This window comes from Electrona antarctica (genome assembly GCF_951216825.1).
Source record: "Electrona antarctica genome assembly, chromosome: 11".
NCBI classification, from domain to species: Eukaryota; Metazoa; Chordata; class Actinopteri; order Myctophiformes; family Myctophidae; genus Electrona; species Electrona antarctica.
This window is the reverse complement of record NC_136792.1, coordinates 48,409,717-48,430,386: the sequence shown is the minus strand read 5'-3', so window position 1 is coordinate 48,430,386 and position 20,670 is coordinate 48,409,717. Positions and strand designations below refer to the sequence as shown.

The 20,670-nt window shown below is 40.9% G+C and overlaps 1 protein-coding gene across 1 annotated transcript in view; it reads right to left on the bottom strand.

The window, feature by feature from the left end:
* rasa2 (RAS p21 protein activator 2) overlaps positions 1 to 17,570 on the bottom strand; it is an 80,043-nt gene extending 62,473 nt beyond the window's left edge. Inside the window, exons 1-4 of the mRNA XM_079514659.1 lie at positions 17,481 to 17,570; positions 10,295 to 10,418; positions 2,813 to 2,913; positions 1,554 to 1,648 (exon numbers count right to left, since the gene is read on the bottom strand). Of these exons, the coding sequence (XP_079370785.1) occupies positions 1,554 to 1,648; positions 2,813 to 2,913; positions 10,295 to 10,418; positions 17,481 to 17,538 (378 nt within the window). The 5' untranslated portion in view covers positions 17,539 to 17,570. The remainder of the gene's footprint in view (positions 1 to 1,553; positions 1,649 to 2,812; positions 2,914 to 10,294; positions 10,419 to 17,480) is intronic.
* Positions 17,571 to 20,670: the final 3,100 nt, after the last annotated feature.

Genomic DNA, 20,670 nt, shown 5'->3' with positions numbered 1-20,670 from the left:
GACATTTCAGAAAGTATTTATTTAAAGACGTTTACGCCGCGGACAAAGCCAACTCTTGTCGTGACAAATCATGACAACAAACACAATCTTTCGGGCCAAACAAAGAATTAGAAAGTAGAAAAAACGGCAGGTTACAACACTTTTTTTGTTGTTTTTCTTCTATGTAATTATTTGTTTGGTCCAAAATAGTGTGTGTGTTGTCATGATTTGTCACGACTCGAGTTGGCTTCGCACGACGCTTAAAAGGTCTTTAAATAAATACTTTTTGAAATGTCTATGGGAAAAATGCATTGCGATTCATTTCCTGGGCCTGGCGTCGTCATGAAAGGGGGCGGGACTGCGACGCTCTATAAGCATGAAGGAAGAAATAAAATGTACACAAGGAAAGTTCAGATCCTCTAGGTAGTTACATGTCTGAGAGGAACTGATTAATATTGATGATGTTGGTTATTCCTGGGCTATTTGGGAGGGCCAATCAAGCCGCAAGCAGAGCCTGTGGCACCACCATGGGCCAGGTGGAGCCTGCAGAACCATTGCGGCTCGAGAATCCACCACTCCTGATTTGAAGTGCCTGGTGCTGGGAGTCTGGTGCAATGCACAGGGGCTGGACCTGGTGAGAGCAGGAATGGACCTGGTGAGACGTAGGAGGGGCCCGGGACAGGAGTCAACCAACAGAGCCTAGTCCTTCCACGAGCCAGACTGATGCGATCCTCCCGCATGCCCAGTCCCGGCAGAGTAGTTCCGGAGGAACTACCGTTTATTTTGGTAGTGATTATGTTCATTTCCGGTTTCCTAGGAGGACAGACGTCATGCTTCCTTCTATGCATGAGGTGTCCAAGCTGCTTCTTTTCACCTGACAGGGGAGAGTTTCCCCGGCCGGATGTAGCGCGTGGAAGGAACACATTATTCCGACCAGTTCCTTTCCCCTCCATGAGGCGCCCCGGCTGGCCACGTTGGCGAAGAGCGCCATCTAGCCTAATCAATTAAAACCCTAAAGCTTAACTGCCATTGGCAGATACGTGTTGGATTTGAAATGACATCCTGGGACGTCATTGGTGGTACTGTGTTAAAAAACTGTCGATGGGCGCTACTGCGCTAGCCCCTCCTATGTCCAGCTTTGACACAAACATTGAATGCCATTGACAATGAATGGCCAGCTTTGAGTGTTTATGTAAACACAAACATTGTGAAAATACAAACATTGAAGACCAAGGTGAGGACAGATGTGATTGCCCAGAATGAGATGTATGATAATAAGAGCTCCCCTCACTTCACGCGGGTGTGATTTTATTTAACCCATTTAGGCCTGACCTCAAAATTAAAAAAAAATATTCTAAATCCTCCAGTTTTCTGAAATAGATATTTTCACGATTTTTCAAAAATAGCAGACCTACAAGCTCGTAGCGCGCCACTCGGTGGCGCGCTATGAGCTTGTAGATCTGCTATTTTTCAATAGCTAAAGCATAACATAATGCTAACACCAAAAGGGGTTCCCGCCCAAAATGGGTTAAAATACAAATGAATTAGAAAGCTCCTTCCTTGGCATTCTCTACCTGAACTTCTGAGTTGGGATCCACTGGTTGGAGGCTGATCCAATGTTCCTTCCCACTGTATTTGCACAGGTCCTCCTTTCGTATGGACACTTTTCCTGAAAACACACCCCCAAACGTCATCAAAGCAGATCGTAGAGTGGTGTGTGTGTGTGTGTGTGTGTGTGTGTGTGTGTGTGTGTCCGCACCAGGGTTAGGCGATGACTAATATATCAGCAATCGTGGATTAGATGAGTCCAATCGCAGAATATTTTATATTAGGCGATTTTCTCCGGGGGTTTATTTTTTTTCATTTTTGCACATTTTAAAGCAGTGATTTGAAAACCACCGGATCGCTAGGAGGCGCCTCCCATGGTCTCCCCATGTTGTCCAAGCCCTGGTACCCACTAGGACGCTCTAAACTTCGGCGAAGACCCAGGGACGGACGGGGCCGTAGAGAGACACAGTCAATACAATAGCAGTACATTACCTATATAAATGCGGGTGGTTATTCTTTTCTATGGTTATTCTTTTTTATTTATGTAAACATATCGGGGTAGTCTAAGATTTAGAGTCTCGTAGATGTATTTTATCGATACAAATCTACGAGTCTAAATTTTAGGCAAAAATAGGGGGCGTAGTTTAACCTATTTTGGGCGGGAACCCCTTTTGGTGTTTTAAACATTATGTTGTAATTTAGCTATTGAAAAATAGCAGGTCTACAAGCTCATCCACCGAGTGGCGCGCTACGAGCTTGTAGGTCTGCTATTTTTGCTATTCGTGAAAATATTTATTTCAGAAAACTGGAGGATTTAGAAGAATATTTTTAATAAATGGGTTAATAACACCGAGACTGCACAGAGACTGCATTAGTGCATTCAAATATTTTTAGCTCCGATATCAGTTAATTTCACCTTAATTCCTTTTGTCTACTCCATGAAGTCCTCACCCGGCTCACCGTGTCCTTTTCACCCATGTTCACAACCAACTGTGTTCCTAGTGTTCCTAACTTCACTTCAACTCTTCAACTGATCTAGCTTATTTTGTTCATTGACAACGTGCAGTCATGTTCGTACCCCGACACCGGCGCTGCCAAAAAAAAGGCAGATCTACAAACTCAATGTGTGGCGTCCGCGACGCACTGAGAGCTTGTAGAACTACTATTTTCGACACACGAATATTGTATTGTGAATATTTTTGGCATATCACCCAACCTTTGAGTGAGTGAGTGAGTGAGCGAGTGTGCGAGTGTGCATGTGTGCTTGTGTGGGTGTGTGACTTACCAACAGGCAAGCGCTGGAAAACGCTCTTGGCATAAATGTTGAATGATAAACACTGAAATGGTCGTGGGATCTCAAAATAGAAGTCCTCTCCATAGAAAGGGCTGCAAGACAAGAAATACGTTACATTAATGTCCAAAAAGGAGAGAATTTGTAGCATTTGAAATTAACGCATTGAGACCCGAGACCAGATTCTACAATGTCTTCTAAATCTAACTTTAGACAGTTTTCGGTCTAAAGTATTTCATGTCAAGGAGCCCAAACATTCTGTATTTAGCCGCCGACACCCATCTGAAAATGTTGTTACAGGGACCCTGGACGCCCCCAGAAGCAAAAAATAGGAGTTAAAATTTTTTGCTATGAAAGAATATATATTCAAAGATTATATAATGACAAATTGTCATTTTTCAAAAATAGCTTAAATAATGTTCAATGTGGTTAAAAGCTAAGGTGAAACAGATGGGTCTTGATGGGTTCCACGCCGACGGCGTGGAACAAACTCCCACTGTACCTTCGACAGGCAGCCTCTGTAGACATTTTTAAATCGCAGCTCAAGACTCACTTCTACACTCTTGCTTTTAATTGATCTTTAAAAAAATGTTGTTATTCATGTCCTCACTGTATTGCATTACTGCTCTTGTTTTTTTTTTATGTTTATGCCTTGCTTTTCTTTTCTTTGCACTTTGAGCTGCATTTCATGTCATGAAAGGTGCTATACAAATAAAGTTGTATTATTATTATTATTATTATTATTATTATTATGTATTAAAGAATATAAGGTTACAATGTATTTGCATTTATTAAACTGTGTATTGTGCCATGTCAAAAGACATACACAAAGAAAAAAATCTACAACAATGCCATTAGTCAGACAAGTACTTTTTTCTTAAAAAAAAGAAAAAAAAGAATGTTCGGTTCTGCAAAAAGCAAGCCTTTCATCAGATAGTATAGAAATAAAGGTATCTAAATGGGAGTAAAGATCGACAATACAGGCTTCCCTGTAAAAGAATCAACCAATTATGTAGGTTCAAATCTGCCTCAGGTCCTTTTAATCCCATGTCTCTCTTTCATCATTGATTCTCCTATATAAAGTACAGCTGTCAATTGGACAGAAATAGAAGTTTAAAATAATAATGTATTACATTGGCCAACTCATGTCAGCTTAGCATATCTAAAACCTAGGACGTGTCGTCAAATACGCCTTCATTCTATCAATCATAAAAACAGGCCAATAAATATTGCCTATAGACCAATTATTTGTTTACAAACATTGGGACTGGGCGCACGGGTGACTTTTTCATGTAATCAATTCCCAACAGATCTGATCTCTAAACCTGTTGTTTTGGGGAGCGCTGGTTTCAGTCCATTCAACCTCCTCTTGTGAGTTGGCTAGTGAGATGCACCCTAGGAGACATTTATACTTCAAAGCCCAACAGTATTGCGCACAGAGAACAGCTGATATACAAGCTCACATCGCATCGCAGATGCGACTGTTGTGAGCGTAGAGGTCTGCGTGCGCGACACCATCGCGGGACGAAGCATAAATTATACTTGATGGACTGCAGGTGCGCGTGCAGCCGTGCACAAACAGGCTCTGCTGCTGCCGTGATCATGAGCGCACCTCCCGTTCTTATGACAGCGACTGGAGGTGTGGTTTTGAGGACAACTGTTTTGAATTGCTATTATTGTTCAAACACAACAGAAACCAGGGATTATATATTTCAAGGGCGAGAGATCACAATAAAAATCCTAATCATTCTTCCTCCACACTGGGAGAAAAACAGCATCTGAAAGTTTGATGGGGCATTTTTTACACGTGAGTGCAGTTAGAACTTTTCCATTGCATCTTATGAGAGGTGGTGTTCTTCTGCTGCCTTTATGCGCGCGCATGCCGTTTCTTATCAGTGTGACGTCGTCTGATAAGGCGTCTATAGTCTTGTAAGCATGACTGGTCCACTCTACATACAGCACCTTTCCAAACAATTAGATCATGGAAAAGTTGGTTTATTTCCAGAATTCCATTCAAAAAGTTTAACTTTCATAGATTATAGATTCAGTGCACACAACGTAAATTATTTCAAGTATTTATTTGTTCGTCTTTACAACAATTTTGGCTTCCAGCTCATAAAACCCACTAAAACTGAATTTCAGAAGATGAAATCTGCATCTCCATACAGATCATCAGCAGAAGGAAATCATGAAGTCCAAGGTCACCGCAACAGTCTACCAGAATGTTTTAGAGGACTTCATGATTCCTTCAAAATAAATGGTAAATGGTGCATTTACAGTATATAGCGCCTTTTATCCAAGGCGCTTTACATAGATTGTGCATTACATTCACACGCTCATTCATACACCGTGAATTACACCAACCAGCACATCAGGAGCAATTAGGGGTTCAGACTTCAGAGTCTTGCTCAAGGACACTTCGACACCAACTCTGGGTGAGCCCGGGTTCGAACTGGCAACCTTGCGGTTGCCATCCAGCCACTCTACCCCTGAGCCACCACCGCGCTATATAAATGGTGCATTTATATAGCGCTTTTATCCAAAGTGCTTTACATAGACTGTGCATTACATTCACGCAGTCACACACATTCATACACTGATGGCGGAGGAAACCATGCAAAGCACCAACCTGCACACCGGGAGCAGTTAGGGGGTTCAGAGTCTTGCTCAAGGACACTTCCACACAAACCTGGGAGGCCATTATGGGTCGTGTTCATACTTCATCAATATGTGGAAAATGTAATGTCTGTGCTAACCCTAGGTTCTTTAAAAAAAAAAGAAAGAAAAAAAGTTGGTCACAAAAAAAAATGAATGTGCAAAATGTGGGGTGTTTTCTCCACCAGGTATACTGGAGTAACTGGACCAAGGTTAGGTTGACCAGGATTTATGATGATGTAGATCCAACGTGCGATAGATGCCACCAGGCTCCAGATAATCTTCTTCATGTGTTTTGGACCTTGGACCTTACAGTCTTATTGGTCGTCCATATTTGATACTATTTCGGATGTATTACAGTCGCCCATAGATCCATCCCCTATTATTTCCTTATTTGGTGTTCTTCCTGAAACCACCCCCCTGCCTAAATATCAATCAGACCTTGTCGCTTTTGTGACTTCTGCCAAGACGTCTTTCTTAACCCATTTTGACCTGAGATCAGATTCTAAAAATGTCTTCTACATCCTGAAAAAGCTATGTTTCTATGTCAGTCGTTCTTCGATTTTTCAAAAATAGCAGACCTACAAGCTCGTAGCGCGCCACTCGGTGGCGCGCTATGAGCTTGTAGATCTGCTATTTTTCAATAGCTAAAGCATAACATAATGCTAACACCAAAAGGGGTTCCCGCCCCAAAAAGAACATACCCTTTTCTATCACATACGAGTACGAGTGTAAGACCGCCTTACACTGAGTCGTACCCCCGACTGAACCCGATTAGCTGTTATCTGACTGGCCTGCCTGTCTTTCTTGCCTGGGTGATGTTTGTGACCATGAGCCGATTTGAGGTTTTTTTTCTTGCGTGTGTTTGTTGTTGGCTTTTTGTATATTTTTGTTTTTCGCTAATCTATTTAATTGACAAAGGCATTTGAATATTCCTTAAAAAGAAAACAGTATTTTTGAGCCATTTCTGAATGTTTGGGAGTAAGTAAGCTTGTACATTTTTAGAGCACTTTATTTGTAACACACTTTCAAATAACAAAGTACTTTTAAAATGATGATGGCCAAATTGGCCAATATTGATGATAATTGGAATAATTTAAAAAAAAATCATGAGTTCAGTTTATCCATCCTTTGTCATAAAATACAAGCACTTATACGGTCATTAGATTAGACCAGTAATAGTTTTTACTCTTTAATCTACCCTTTTTCTTTAACCCATTCTGGGCGGGAACCCCTTTGTGTTTTAAACATTGTTATAATTTAGCTATTGAAAAATAGCAGATCTACAAGCTCGTAGCGCGCCACCGAGTGGCGCGCTACGAGCTTGTAGATCTGCTATTTTTGAAAAATCGTGAAAATATTTATTTCAGAAAACTGGAGGATTTAGAAGAATTTTTTTAAATGTTGAGGTCAGGCCTAAATGGGTCAAATGCTGTTGTTGTTGTGCTTGTAAAAACATGGTGCTATCCATTGTAAGTAAACTAGTCCAAAGGCCTATGAATCCCTACAATGACACTTCCCTATGTACAGCTTATGTGTCTCGGTTGGTGAAATAGCTTGCCTGACACTTTACTTCCGCAGGGAGGGTTTGGCAACACATGCAGACTTGTGCACACACCCACGCATCCTCCTGTTAATGCATAACATTACATGGAACTACTTGTAGCCCCCGCACTGTCTGTACAAACGCAAAGCTAATCACAATGCACTCCCTACTATCCCTGCCTTCACCCTAGGTTTCCGGATAACGTGAAGGGGCAAGGTAAAAAAACCACACAAAAACAAAACTCTTCACTAGTGGATCAGCTGCAAAGGGTTCTTGGTTCAGGGCAGTGTTGTTTTGGCAGCAAATTTCTATTTTAGTCATAGTCTCTTGAAACGTTTTCATTTAGTTTGTCACATTTTAGTCACCTGGAATGTATCAGTGTTTAGTCTAGTTTTAGTCGACTAAATATCATAAGATTTTAGTCGACTAAATCTACAGTTGATTTAGTCGACTAAAAATGTCTTCACTTGCTGAAAATAGCCGATCTACAAGCTCACAACGCGTCGCGCTGCGACGCGTTGTGAGCTTGTAGATCGGCTATTTTCAGCATGCAACCAATTGTAAAATGACTTATACTGGATATCTTGTCCACTAGTCCCTTCCTAACATTTTAGTCTAGTTTTTATTTGTTGATGAAATTGTCAGTATATTTAGTCTTAGTTTGAGTCATCATAGCTTAGTTTTTATTTATTTTCCATGTAGTTTGTCAGTGAAAAAAGGTAGTCGACGAAAAAATGTTGTCTTAGTTTTAGTCGACGAAAACAACACTGGCTCAGGGCATGTTTTCATGTCTCAAACAAATAAAAAAATAGGAATACAAGACAATACAGTAAAGGTGTTACCCAGAGAGAAACAATGAGGGAGAGGGAGCAAGAAAGAGAAATGGAGGGACATAAATCATAACGGAGCGATACGCGTGTAAATTGACATTGAGGTAGTGAAGTTGACAGTGACAGACAAAGATGGGTCAGAGCGTTGGAGGACGCACTTCCTCTGCCACTGTATAAAAGGAACTCTTTGAAAGGGTTTGAAATAAGGAGAGAGAGAGAGGAAAAAGTTGTTGTGAAATACCTAGAGAGGTCAGGCCCAATATGTTTACAGTGAGATGTGTGAGACTGGAGGTAGAAACATTGAAGAGATATTTCACTTTCAAACATGTTTCATGTGTCTTTTATTTTGATGGTCTACTCAGACTTTTGCCCCCAGACAGTTTCTACGCTACTTTGAATCAGTGTTTAGATATTTTATATTTGTTTTATCAGGGCTGCACACCCCCTTCCTATGCAAAGCTATTGTAACGTCAAACTCCATTTTAACCATGTTAGGTTCATTGCAAGCACCCATCCTTTGTTCTGGTGACTCATACGTGTTTTTTCAATTACCCATTTCATTTATTTTTTATCATTCTTTTGGAGAATGAAAAAAGAATGAATACAATGAAAAGTTGGTTAGTTAATCCATTTTGGACTGAGGTCGATTTTTCTGGAGGAAAAAATGCATTTTTGAATACTGTACATACTGTACAGAACCCCAAGAGGCGTTCCCGTCCAGAATGGGTTAAATAAATGAAAAAAATTAATTGAACAGTTCGATACCCCTCGACAGCTGTGTTCATACCCAAGCAGTTCCCTTGGGGAAACCACATTTTATCTTCCAGCAATCTATTGCTTAATAATTAAGCACGAAAATGAATATCCAATTTATGTATCAAATCTATTTATGTAAACTAATAAAACTATGTCAATGAAAAAGTTTCTCAATTAAAATGTTATACTACGCATCTTAGCATAATTAATTTTATAATTTATGCCCAGAAACTATGGTTAATACCCAAGGTTTTATGTACCATGTATGGTACATGGTGATGAACAAATACCTTTTGTGTGTATATAAAACAGGATGTTCCATATCATAAGATCATCGTAAGATAATCATGTCAGCAATCATAGCTGTTGCATAACCGATGCCCTCAAAGATACAAGCTATACTTTAGCCTGTATCATTTAGCAGGTCTTGTATTACTGCATTACTTCAGGTAAATGGTAAATGGTGCATTTATATAGCGCCTTTATCCAAGGCGCTTTACATAGATTGTGCATTACACACACACATTCACCCATTCACACACACATTCATACACCGATTGCGGCGGAAGCCATGCAAGGCACCAACCAGCACATCGGGAGCAATTTGGGGTTCAGTGTCTTGCCCAAGGACACTTCGACATGTAGCCAGGAGGAGCCGGGATTCGAACCGCCGACCCATGGATCATTGGACGACCTGCTCTACCTCTTGAGCCATAGTCGCCCCAGCAATCTATTGCTTAATAATTAAGCACCAATTTATGTATCAAATCTATTTATATAAACTAATAAAACTATGTCAATGAAAAAGTTTCTCAATTAAAATGTTGTACTACGCATCTTAGCATAATTCATTTTATAATTTATGCCCAGAAATTATAATACCCAAGGTCCGTTTCTCTGTATGGTACATGCTACATGGTGATGAACAAATACCTTTTGTCTGTCTATAAAACAGGATGTTCCATATCATAAGATAATATCAATGTTCATCATGTCAGCAATCATATAGCTGTTGCATAACCGATGCACTCAAAGATACAAGCTATACTTGTATATATCATTACATTTAGCAGGTCTTGCATTACTGCATTTAAACTTCATAGGAAATATTGAATGCCTGAGCCCCATGATACTGGAGGTACTAGAGACAGTACTGCAGACTACTTAATATTGTACTAGTACTTTAATAATATTTTAACCAAATGACACTTGGCAGAACAATAGTACATTGAAATCTTCAAGAGTTCATTTAACTCTGAGACTGTAGAAATGTAACATGTAAGGGTTAATCCATTTTGGGGCGGGAACCCCTTTGTGTTTTAAACATTGTGTTATAATTTAGCTATTGAAAAATAGCAGATCTACAAGCTCATAGCGCGCCACCGAGTGGCGCGCTACGAGCTTGTAGGTCTGCTATTTTTGAAAAATCGTGAAAATATTTATTTCAGAAAACTGGAGGATTTAGAAGATTTTTATTTAATTTTGAGGTCAGGCCTAAATGGGTTAATTTGAACAATTTATTATGACTAAACTAAAGTACCCTTACGTACACTTACCATTAGCCAAATGACGTATGTCTTTTTACAATATTTCGTTATGGTTCAGATCAGAATAGAAACAAAGTGCTACTCAGTATATCCACTCCACACCACCACTCCTAAAAACCTAGAGGAGCCAATTACTGCTTACCTGAGGCTTTTGTCAATCACCTTGGTGCGGTGGACTTCCTCCTGATCCAAACTGATGGTGCAAAAAGTACAAAGGTCCCGCTGGCGGTTGGGCCCGGAAACTGGACCCAGGTTTTTAGCTTCACCTGCACAGGAGGGACCGAGACATGTAGCATGAGTCCAATGACTTCACATCACTTCACTATGGCACTGTTTTAGGGATGGGCGATATGACATTTCTCAGTGGACGATAACCAATATAAACCGATGTTGATATGCAGAGATTAATAACCCATTCAGGCCTTTTTTTCTAAATCATGACAATTTTCTGAAAGATTTGAGGCACATTTTAACGATTTTTCAAAAATAGCAGACCTACAAGTTCATAGCGCGCCACTCGGTGGCGCGCTATGAGCTTGTAGATCTGCTATTTTTCAATAGCTAAATTATAACAATGTATGTAACCACCAAAAGGGGTTCCCGCTCAAATGGGTTAAAATAGGGTGCATTTTGCATCCCAAAACGCAGTTTATAGTTAAGGGACGCAATTAAACAACGACCTCTGCATCCACGGGATGCACTACTGTACTGTTTTTTATTCTAGTTTATTTTGCTAGCTTTAGTTATAATCATTTCTTCTTCCGTTTTCTACATGAATATAACCACATTATAACCATATAAAATGAAATGCTGTTAAATGCTGCAATTTGTAAAAATGGCAAAATATGACTCCTAACGTCGTTGAAGTGGGACTCATAAATGACTCATTTAAAACCTATTTACATCACTGGATATGATCTCATTCTGTATTAAAAATAAAAATGTTGTTCATTCTGAAAAAGGCTCATAACCACTTGTTTTCTTGTACTGCAAACATGCACTGCAAACATCTTTGCAGTGCTTTGCTTTCTTTTTCAAAGTTGCCTGGGCAAGTACAGAGACCAGGACGGATGTGGCTACGGTGAACTTGAGGCTCAATCATAATTATGTGGTTTAAGACACAAAACATTAACTTCCTCAGCCTACTCAACACTACTACTGACACAGGAGTGTGCTGATTCACACAAATGACAAACACCTCTCTGTAACATGCCTCAAAGTAAGTAGCCTTGCCGAGCCATGAGGCCCATAGGGGCAGGAGCCTATCTCCTGTTTCTGTAGCGTGAGGCAGCTTGACGTACAAGTACACCCCCTGGACATGACACTAGTATGTCGCAGGGACTTACCCCGAATCCAACCCTTGATGCTGAGTGTCAAGCAGGGAGGCATTGGGTCCCATTTTTAGAGTCTTTGGTATGACCGGGCCGGGGATTGAACCCGGACCTCCCGGTCTCAGAGCGGACACTCTAACCACAAGGCCACTGAGCTGGTGCCTCAAAGCTTGTGAATAAAAGCAGGCATAGACGACTACTACTGGTTAACTGATTTAGTCATCTTGTGTTGCACGCAATAAAAGACAAATGTTTGAAAACATACTAAGCACATCTTATGGTCACTCAGACACTAGCCAGTCAGTGTCAAAGCCATTGAGTGCCAAAAATGTTGCAATATTAAACCTTTTTAGCTAAAGGTTGATAGAACCTTGTGGAACGCAGCCTCCCAACTGTCATAACAAAGTGTTACTCCGTAGTTACCCTCCTTCAAAACTGCTCTACACACACACACACACACACACACACACACACACACACACACACACACACACACACACACACACACACACACACACACACACACACACACACACACACACACACACACACACACACACACACACACACACACACACACACACACACACACACACACACACACACACACACACACACACACACACACACACACACACACACACACACACACACACACAGAGAGAATGGCAGAACTCCTTGAAATTGAAATACTGGACGATGTCCTTTGATTAATTCCATCATGCTCAAATCGATCGATGCCGCAAGTTTCCGGAAGGGTTTACTTTACACCTGAGATTGTGTGTGCAAATGCAGACTTCTACTAAAACAGTGCATTCTTGTGAGTGAGTGTGCCGCTTCACGCCGCGTTGTGAGCTTGGAGATCGGCTATTGTCACTACTTCTTAAACATTCATTTTCTAACTTATGTAATTGTTGTTGTCTGTTAATGTTAATGTTGACCAGCTCAGTGGCCTTGTGGTTAGAGTGTCCGCCCCGAAACTGGGAGGTCGGGGTTCGATCCCCGGCCGGGTCATACCAAAGACTAGAGGTGCTCGATATTCAATCCAAATGACTCGATCGGTGAGATCAGCAACGATCGGCACTCACTCGGCATCAAGGGTTGGATTGAGGGGATCGACTACATATGATTCCCGAGCGCAGCACGGCTGCGGCTCACCGCTGTAAGAGATGGGTCAAATGCGGAGAAGAAATTTGGCATGCGGCAATGTATGTGATAAATAGGACTTTTTAACTTCAATGTTGTTTTTTTAAGATTTGTTTTTGTTTGAGTCCAAATAAAAATGAATGGGATCAGATTCTAAAAATGTCTGTTTGAAAATGACAGTTTTCTGAAAAGGCTATGTTTCTATGTCAGTCGTTCTTCGATTTTTCAAAAATAGCAGACCTACAAGCTCGTAGCGCGCCACTCGGTGGCGTGCTATGAGCTTGTAGATCTGCTATTTTTCAATAGCTAAAGCATAACATAATGCTAACACCAAAAGGGGTTCCCGCCCAAAATGGGTTAATGTCATATATAGCTAATCCTGGGATTGGACATTTAACTGAATGAGCTGCATGCCATGCAAATTATGGTGCCATGCAAATTATGGTGTGCTCACCATATTGAGGCATGGGATGTGACAGTCAAATACAACACCTAGTATGTCAATTTTGTATGATGATTATTAAAATATGAGCCACCATTGATGCTTTGAGATGTAGGCCAAAAGGGAACAAAATGATCAAGCGTGAACAAGGAAGAATGACGTTTCGTAAGACAGAAAACAGAGCTTACAAGTCGTGGTTCCTCTATTTTGTTCTGCCTATGGTATCGTTTAAAACATAATAATGTATAGATGCCTGTACTTTTTTTCCCCCGTTCCTCTTATTGTATTGTTTCCTAACACTATTTATGTTATTTTACATTTGTTTGTTTTTACAACAAAATACATTTTATATTAGTGATTACCTAGCCTACATCTTTTGCTTGCTCAATGCAATAACATGGCCAGACTGTCAAGAATCAGTGCCCTCTCTTTATATAGTGGGGATATTAGTGACCAGTCTCACTCCCATTCTGACCTGAGATCAGATTCTAAAAATGTCTTCTACATCCTGACAGTTTTCTGAAAAAGCTATGTTTCTGTCAGTCGTTCTTCGATTTTTCAAAAATAGCAGACCTACAAGCTCGTAGCGCGCCACTCGGTGGCACGATATGAGCTTGTAGATCTGCTATTTTTCAGTAGCTAAAGCATAACATAATGCTAACACCAAAAGAGGTTCCCGCCCAAAATGGGTTAATAGTACAGTCACACACATGCAAATTAAATATTTGCAAAGCAAATTTGCATGATTTATTTATTTTGCTAATGAATGAAACTCAACAATAGCTGATGACGCAAGAAAGATGATCAGACCTTAGCATGTTAATTATTTAGAAACATTAGACGTTATAGTGACTCACTCTTAACCTTTATGTATGCTACTATATCATTGGTGGATAGCATATACTGTAGACTGTAGAGTGTACAGTACACTGTACTGTACAGTATATTATCCTACAATTTAGCCTCTGTTTAGATTCCAGGGGCACAGTCTCTGACCTTTTCGCGGTGGCATTTGAAAGAACGTTTCAGCCACGCATTCGGCCTGGCGGAGACAATTAGAAGCAATTGAATACACTACGGGCTGCCAATCCCCCTGGTTGCCAGGGGGGGAAAAATTCACCTCTTCAAGATAGCTTTCCCCAGCTGAGGTCTGGTTAAGATTGTCCCCCTTGCTTAGCCTTTGATGTTTTTAACCTAGCACTGATATTTTACTTGTTTTGCTTTGTTTTTTGTTTTAGCTTTGGGTATTTAGAAAAGCGCTATGTAAATTTGAGCTATTATTATTATTATCCTGCAGGAGTCTGATCTCTTGGCGGACACGTGGATTGTCATTTCTCCTGGATTTGGAATCAAACTCCCAAAATGCACCACAACACAGGAAATTACGTTTACGAATATGTTAAAAGGTTTCTATGGGAGGCCCCCCAGACCCCATGTTTGCAGGGGTGTGTGGGCAGTGCATGCACTCACACAGAGATGTTCACTTAAATAATGCTATTATTAAAGATGGGTCTTACATTGCTTAGTCATCAAATCAATATTTATGTAGGCTTACGTTTTAATGGGTGCAATTGTACCCATCCTGTTCCAATGCTAGTAAAGCCTGATAAAAGTATCAAACTCCCAAAATGTATCAGAACACAGGAAACGAGTTGACATTTACTCTGTTAACGTTTTCTGGGGGAGAAAATAAATACAAAAATAAAACTTCTTCTCACAGTCCAATGTTGGCAGCCCTGATTGAATATGAGGCACACACTGTTTAAGATAAGGTCAGCTGGCTTTATAATAAGGGCTATTTGAATCACAACAAGGTGGTGAAATCACACAACTTCACACACAACTTCCATGTTGCTGCTTGCTAACACTTTCTACTTGTGAAGAGCAAGACGCTTGCCAGCTAATTAGGATGAAAGACAGCAGCTTTCTAACAGCTTTGTGAAGCTTACTTACAGTTTAGTAACTTGGCCTTATTTTTAAAGCTCATTATAATAGAAGCTGGTCATATAAGGTTAAACCTGAGCATGTTGACTTCTGATGCAAGTAGCATAGAAAACACCTAACGCCACGATGACATTAGAGGAGGACGCACCCTGATGTAAACAGGTCTTAGTGCTTCTAGCTGTTTTGTATTGATTCATTGACTTGTGCTTTAGTTTGAAATGTACCCATTCTACATACTGTGAATAAAAATGTCAAACAGTGATGTTTAGTTAATCACTGTTTGACTGCCCAGTGCACACAACATAACATAACGTTAAACGGTAAACAACGTTTAGCCATCTCGCTTTTTGGCCAACTAGCGCGAGCAGAATGTTGTGTATTTATTATTTATTATTTGTTTTTATTGTAACGCAGGCCATAATTACGTGACTGTCTGCACACTGATATCACAGTGATTTTGTGTAGGAATTTTCAAAGTAACAATTGACTGCCGAGTGCCGACAACATAATAACATAATAACATAATAATCTTAATTTTGATCAACTATAGCGCATACAGATTAGTGATGGGAGATTCTAGTTTTTTTATTTAACGGCATCGATCAGACCGATTAATGAATAGGTCCAATTGTCTTTACAGTCTTGAACAGTTCTACAAGCTCACAATATTAAATATAAGGTATTAAAGTTAAATCTGACTTGCCTAAGCCTGCAGTGCAGATACCCTGTTACATGTATTTTTCAGAATGGACAAAATTATATTTTTTAAATACAGAATGAGAAAATATCGACATCGGTAATATCGGTTATCAGCCTGTCTGCACCAGTGGTCCGGGGACCTTGAGAGAGTTCCAGGTGGTCCCCAACTAAATGGAGTTTGTAACCAAATGGACCCTTAATCCCGTATAGATCTTTAACTCTTGAGTGAAAAATTAACGGGTCCATTTGGTTTCATTTTGCACTCTAGAGTTACCATTAAATTATTGCTAAATATCTGCATTACTTAAGATAATTTACAAGAAGTCTACACAATTAGAGAATGTAGAATTGTTATTTTGATCAACGCTTGCCTGTTATCTCTCCTAAAGGTACCAACAGCAATACAGCATGAAACTGACAACTGCGGACATATTCTTTAGTTTTGGGTCTAATAGGCTAAATCTCAAATCAAATGTTGGTCCGTCCGTGGCTCAAATGTAGAATAAAAATAAATCACACCCGTGTGAAGTGAGGGGTGCTCTTATCATTAGGTGATGAGTGATGACTAAAGATGATGTAAAACAAACTGTCAAAACAAATATTAAATTATCTTTATTGTTAATGGGATTTAATGTTTGTGTTAGGGACAAAACTAAAAACAAACAAACATTAAACCTGTCAATCATGGGCCTTGATATGAAAAAGGGTGGAAAACCACACTGGTCGACTGAGGATGGTAACTTTTTTGTGTGTGCGCACGGACTCTGTTCCCTGTGTGAGGGGTTTTCAACCCTTTTAATTTCAAGGCCCATGATTTATTTAATTCGGCAATTGAGCCACAGACCACCATTTGAGGAGATGTAGCCTCTCAGACTAGCTCTGGTCCATAGCCCTATTGCCCTTTGCTGCCATTCTGCCAGAGCTACTCTCAGACCCAAAACTAAAGAACATGTTGTTGTCGTTGGATAAGATTGTGTCTACAATTCCTTGCTTTTGGCAAATGTTGGTCAAACTAACAATCCTTCTACATTCTCTAATTGTATAGGCTTCTTGTAAATTAAGTAATGCATGCAACTTTAACAATAATATAACTCTTGAGTCTTGAGAGCGTAAAATGAAACCAAATGCACCCGCATGGTTTCATTTTACGCTCTCAAGAGTTAAAGCTTCTAATAAATAAAGGGTCCATTTGGTTACCAACTCTCCATTTAGCTGGGGAGTGGAGTGGGGGACCACCTGGAAGGAAGGACCACTGGTGGTGCCTCGGACCACCGGTTGAGAACCACTGTGCCCTGGCTGGCTGTGTGAATGAATCATTCACAACAAGCTAGTACTAGTATTAGCTGTTGTTAGCTTAGCTTAGCCTCCTGCGCTCGTCGCGCTGCCTGCTAGCCAACCACCAGCCGGCTCCGTCTACTTCTTCGCTCGCGCGTCCGTCCGTGGCGTGGACCCCCCTCCCCGAAAAAAAATTACAGTCTTTTCAAAACATAAAATAAGTATTTTTCACTTAGTGAAATAAGTCATGTTTTTGTCGAGTGACTTGACACACACAGACAATACACCACGGTCTCGTGCAACAACGAAGTCTAGAAATTAATGAAGCTTTTAAACGAAAGAAAGCGCACCGCGCCCTCTCTATCTCTCTCTCCTCTCTCCTTCATCGCCCGTTCACTCCACTCACCACCCCAAAGAACATAGATCGATAGATATCTCCCTTGGGAGAATATGGACATAAAACATTTGACTGTATGAGGTTTCAAACTTACATATTTTACCCCGCACGCTTTGTAAAATCCGTATTCCCATGTCGTCTTCTTCCGCCATGGTCCGTCAGTATTTGACTGTGTTGTGTTGACTGTCTGCTAGTAAGCTGCTGCTGCGCCCAGCGCTGCTTTTATCATATCTATGAATGCAACAAGAGCAAAATGAGGGCCGGGCTAGGTTCAGTGGTTCTCAACCAGTGGTCCGAGGACCTCCGGTGGTCCTTGAGGGGGTTACAGGTGGTCCCCAGCTAAATGATGGCGAGTTGGTATTTCATTGATTGATTGAAATATTTATTAACAGTTTGCAGAATTACAGTACATTTCAAGCACAAACTCAATACAAAGGCTGTTAACTGTGAGTGGACGACCCAATTAAGCATTACACTTGTTTACAAGAGGGTCCACCATGTTCAATTCATCAAAACATTTAGAGACGTACAAATAGACACTTCTATATAGACAAAGAACATGGTAACCAAATTTGGACCCAAAGCAAAGTTCTTTGTTTACCCATTATCTATTAACGCTTAATTAACGGGTCCATTTGGTTTCATTTTACGCTCTCAACAGTTAAATTCTTGTTAAACATCTGCATTAGTTAATTTACAAAAAGTCTACACAATTAGAGAGTGTAGAAGAATTGTTATTTTGATCAACGTTTGCCTCAGCTCTGAACTCGGTAGAATCTGCACCTGCGGCTCGCTGATAACAAACTATCTTTACACCTGGGAAAAACTGAATCCATTCTCTTTGGATCAAATAGTAATCTCAGCAAGGCAGATGGCTTCTTGGTTAGAGTGAGTGACAATATTATCACACGAAAAGATGAAATTACCTACCTAGGTTCCATCCTGGAGGAAAATCTCATAAAATAGTCACCAACGTAATAAAAAAAGTCAACCAAGATTCCTATACAGGTTCTCCTCACTGGTCAACAAAAACACCTTGAAGACCCTAACAGGATCCCTTGTACAAGGTTTCTTCGACTATGCATGTACCACAGAACCTCAAAGGCCCTTAAAACCCTTAAAAGGGTCCCGAAAGGGGCTACAGACTTCCCAAAACAAACTGGTCAGGCTACTATAACTCACTCCCCTGAACCCACCTCACCCCTGCCCACACCCGGCCACAACACCAAAGGGAGTTCAACAAACCATGTGATTCGACAAACCCATTCGGCACAAACAAGGGTCTAAATTAATTTCGCTCCTATGCCACCAAAATGTGGAACGCCCTACCAACAGTCATTAAGACCTGTGAATCCCTTGACTCAAAACCGCTCTCAAAGGGCACCTACGGACGGCTGCAATTCGAAACTGGCTCCTGTAAAAGTCGGAGACCCCCTTTTCCCCTCACTATATATTTTATTTTCCCTTTTTACCTCCTTTTATGTTGATTTCCTGCTTTTTGTTATATAAACAAGTGTAATGCTTTATGGTGTCATCGACAGTTAACAGTTTTTGTATTGAGATGTGCTTGAAATGTACCTATTCTGCAGGTGGTTCGGGCATCTGGTCACGCGTCTCCCTAGGGAGGTCCTCGAGGCACGTCCCACTGGGAGGAGACCCCGGGGCAGACCAAGGCACAGTTGGAGGAAACACATCGACTCACTGGCCTTGGAACGTCTCGGGATCCCCCAGGAGGAAGTACTAATGTTGGTCTGGAGAGGGACGTCTGGAGCTTTCTGGTGGAGCTGTTGCCCGGATAAACGGTTGAAGATGGATGGATGGGTGGATGGATGGGGTGTATGGGTGGGTGTAAGTTAATTAGGTGGTGATGCTAAACGAGGCAGCCTGGGTTTAATGGATGCCCAGAAACCTAACCTCCGCCCACTTTTCGACTATCGGCTGTTCACCTGCTATCGCCGGTAGTTGCCGGGTCCCATAGACAAATAAATGATGCTCTTCCGGAAAATTCGCCTGGCTGTCGCCCGCTGTTAAAACGTACTGTAAACCTAACCTTAACCCTAACCTATAAAACAAGCGCCCCCATTGACTCCCAGGCTCCGCAAAAGAGAGTCTCCCCCTTGTGGAGAGGGAGGGGGCTGTGTGGAGGTGTGACTTGTAGTCCAGGAAGGAAGTGAGACCACGTTTTCATGACAGGTTTTTGGTCATGAACATGCAGGTCATGTCATGACGTCATGAAAATATTTAAAAGAAAAAAACATATTACACACATAAAAAACCCCAGGAAAGAGTTTATTTTGTCCTAAAGAACCATTAAAATAAGCTCTGGTTGCAAAAGGGGTGAAGTGGCCCTTTAATAGTATTTCTATTTGTAGTAGAGAACATGTAGCACAATTTGAAATGTGCACTCTATGGCGAGAAAAAATATTAAATCATGTGTGTTTGACTAGGGTTTGACTGGATTGCTGGATTACTACAATGACCATAATGCTTGTGTGAACTGCCCCACCTTGTGGAGAGGGGGAGGTCTGTCTTACTGAGACATGTAGTCCAGGAAGGAATGAGACCAGTGCCTATGACATCACAGGAACTTTGAAATACTAAAATATCTAAAACCACATTTTACACACATACAAACCTCAGGAAAGTGTTCTAAATCTTCTAAACGTCATTAACATCATTTTGTTGTTTTTTTGCAAAGGGGTGAAGTGGCCCTTTAAGACTCGGAAGATATCGGAATCACTTGTTTTAGATGTAATTATTGTTGTGTGACATAAATGGATAGATATTGTATTTCCTGCATCCCTTTTTAGAATGCAAGTCACTTTGCATGAACACACAAGAAAGTAACAATATATAGATTGTGTCATAATAACAATAATAATGAATTGCATTTTTATAGCGCTTTTCCAAGTGCTCAAAGCGCTTTACAATGGTTCATTCATTCATACATTGGGAGGTGAAGCGGCGAACAGTCGACGCCAGCGTCCTCACTTCCCACATTCACACACCAATGGTGGCAAGCTTACACCGACCGACTCATTGGAGGGTTCAGTGTCTTGCCCAAGGACACTTCGACATGTGGACAGGAGGAGCCGGGATTCGAACCGCCGACCCAGGGATCATTGGACGACCTGCTCTACCTCCTGAGCCACAGCCACAGCCGTCATTATAAGTCTAAACCGTGAATACAGATTTGCAGTGCGGAATGTTAGGTGGTCTCTTAGTGAAACATAGAACAGTGACCGAAAATTAGAATTACGTTTTTTTTGTTTTTGTTTTTTTCT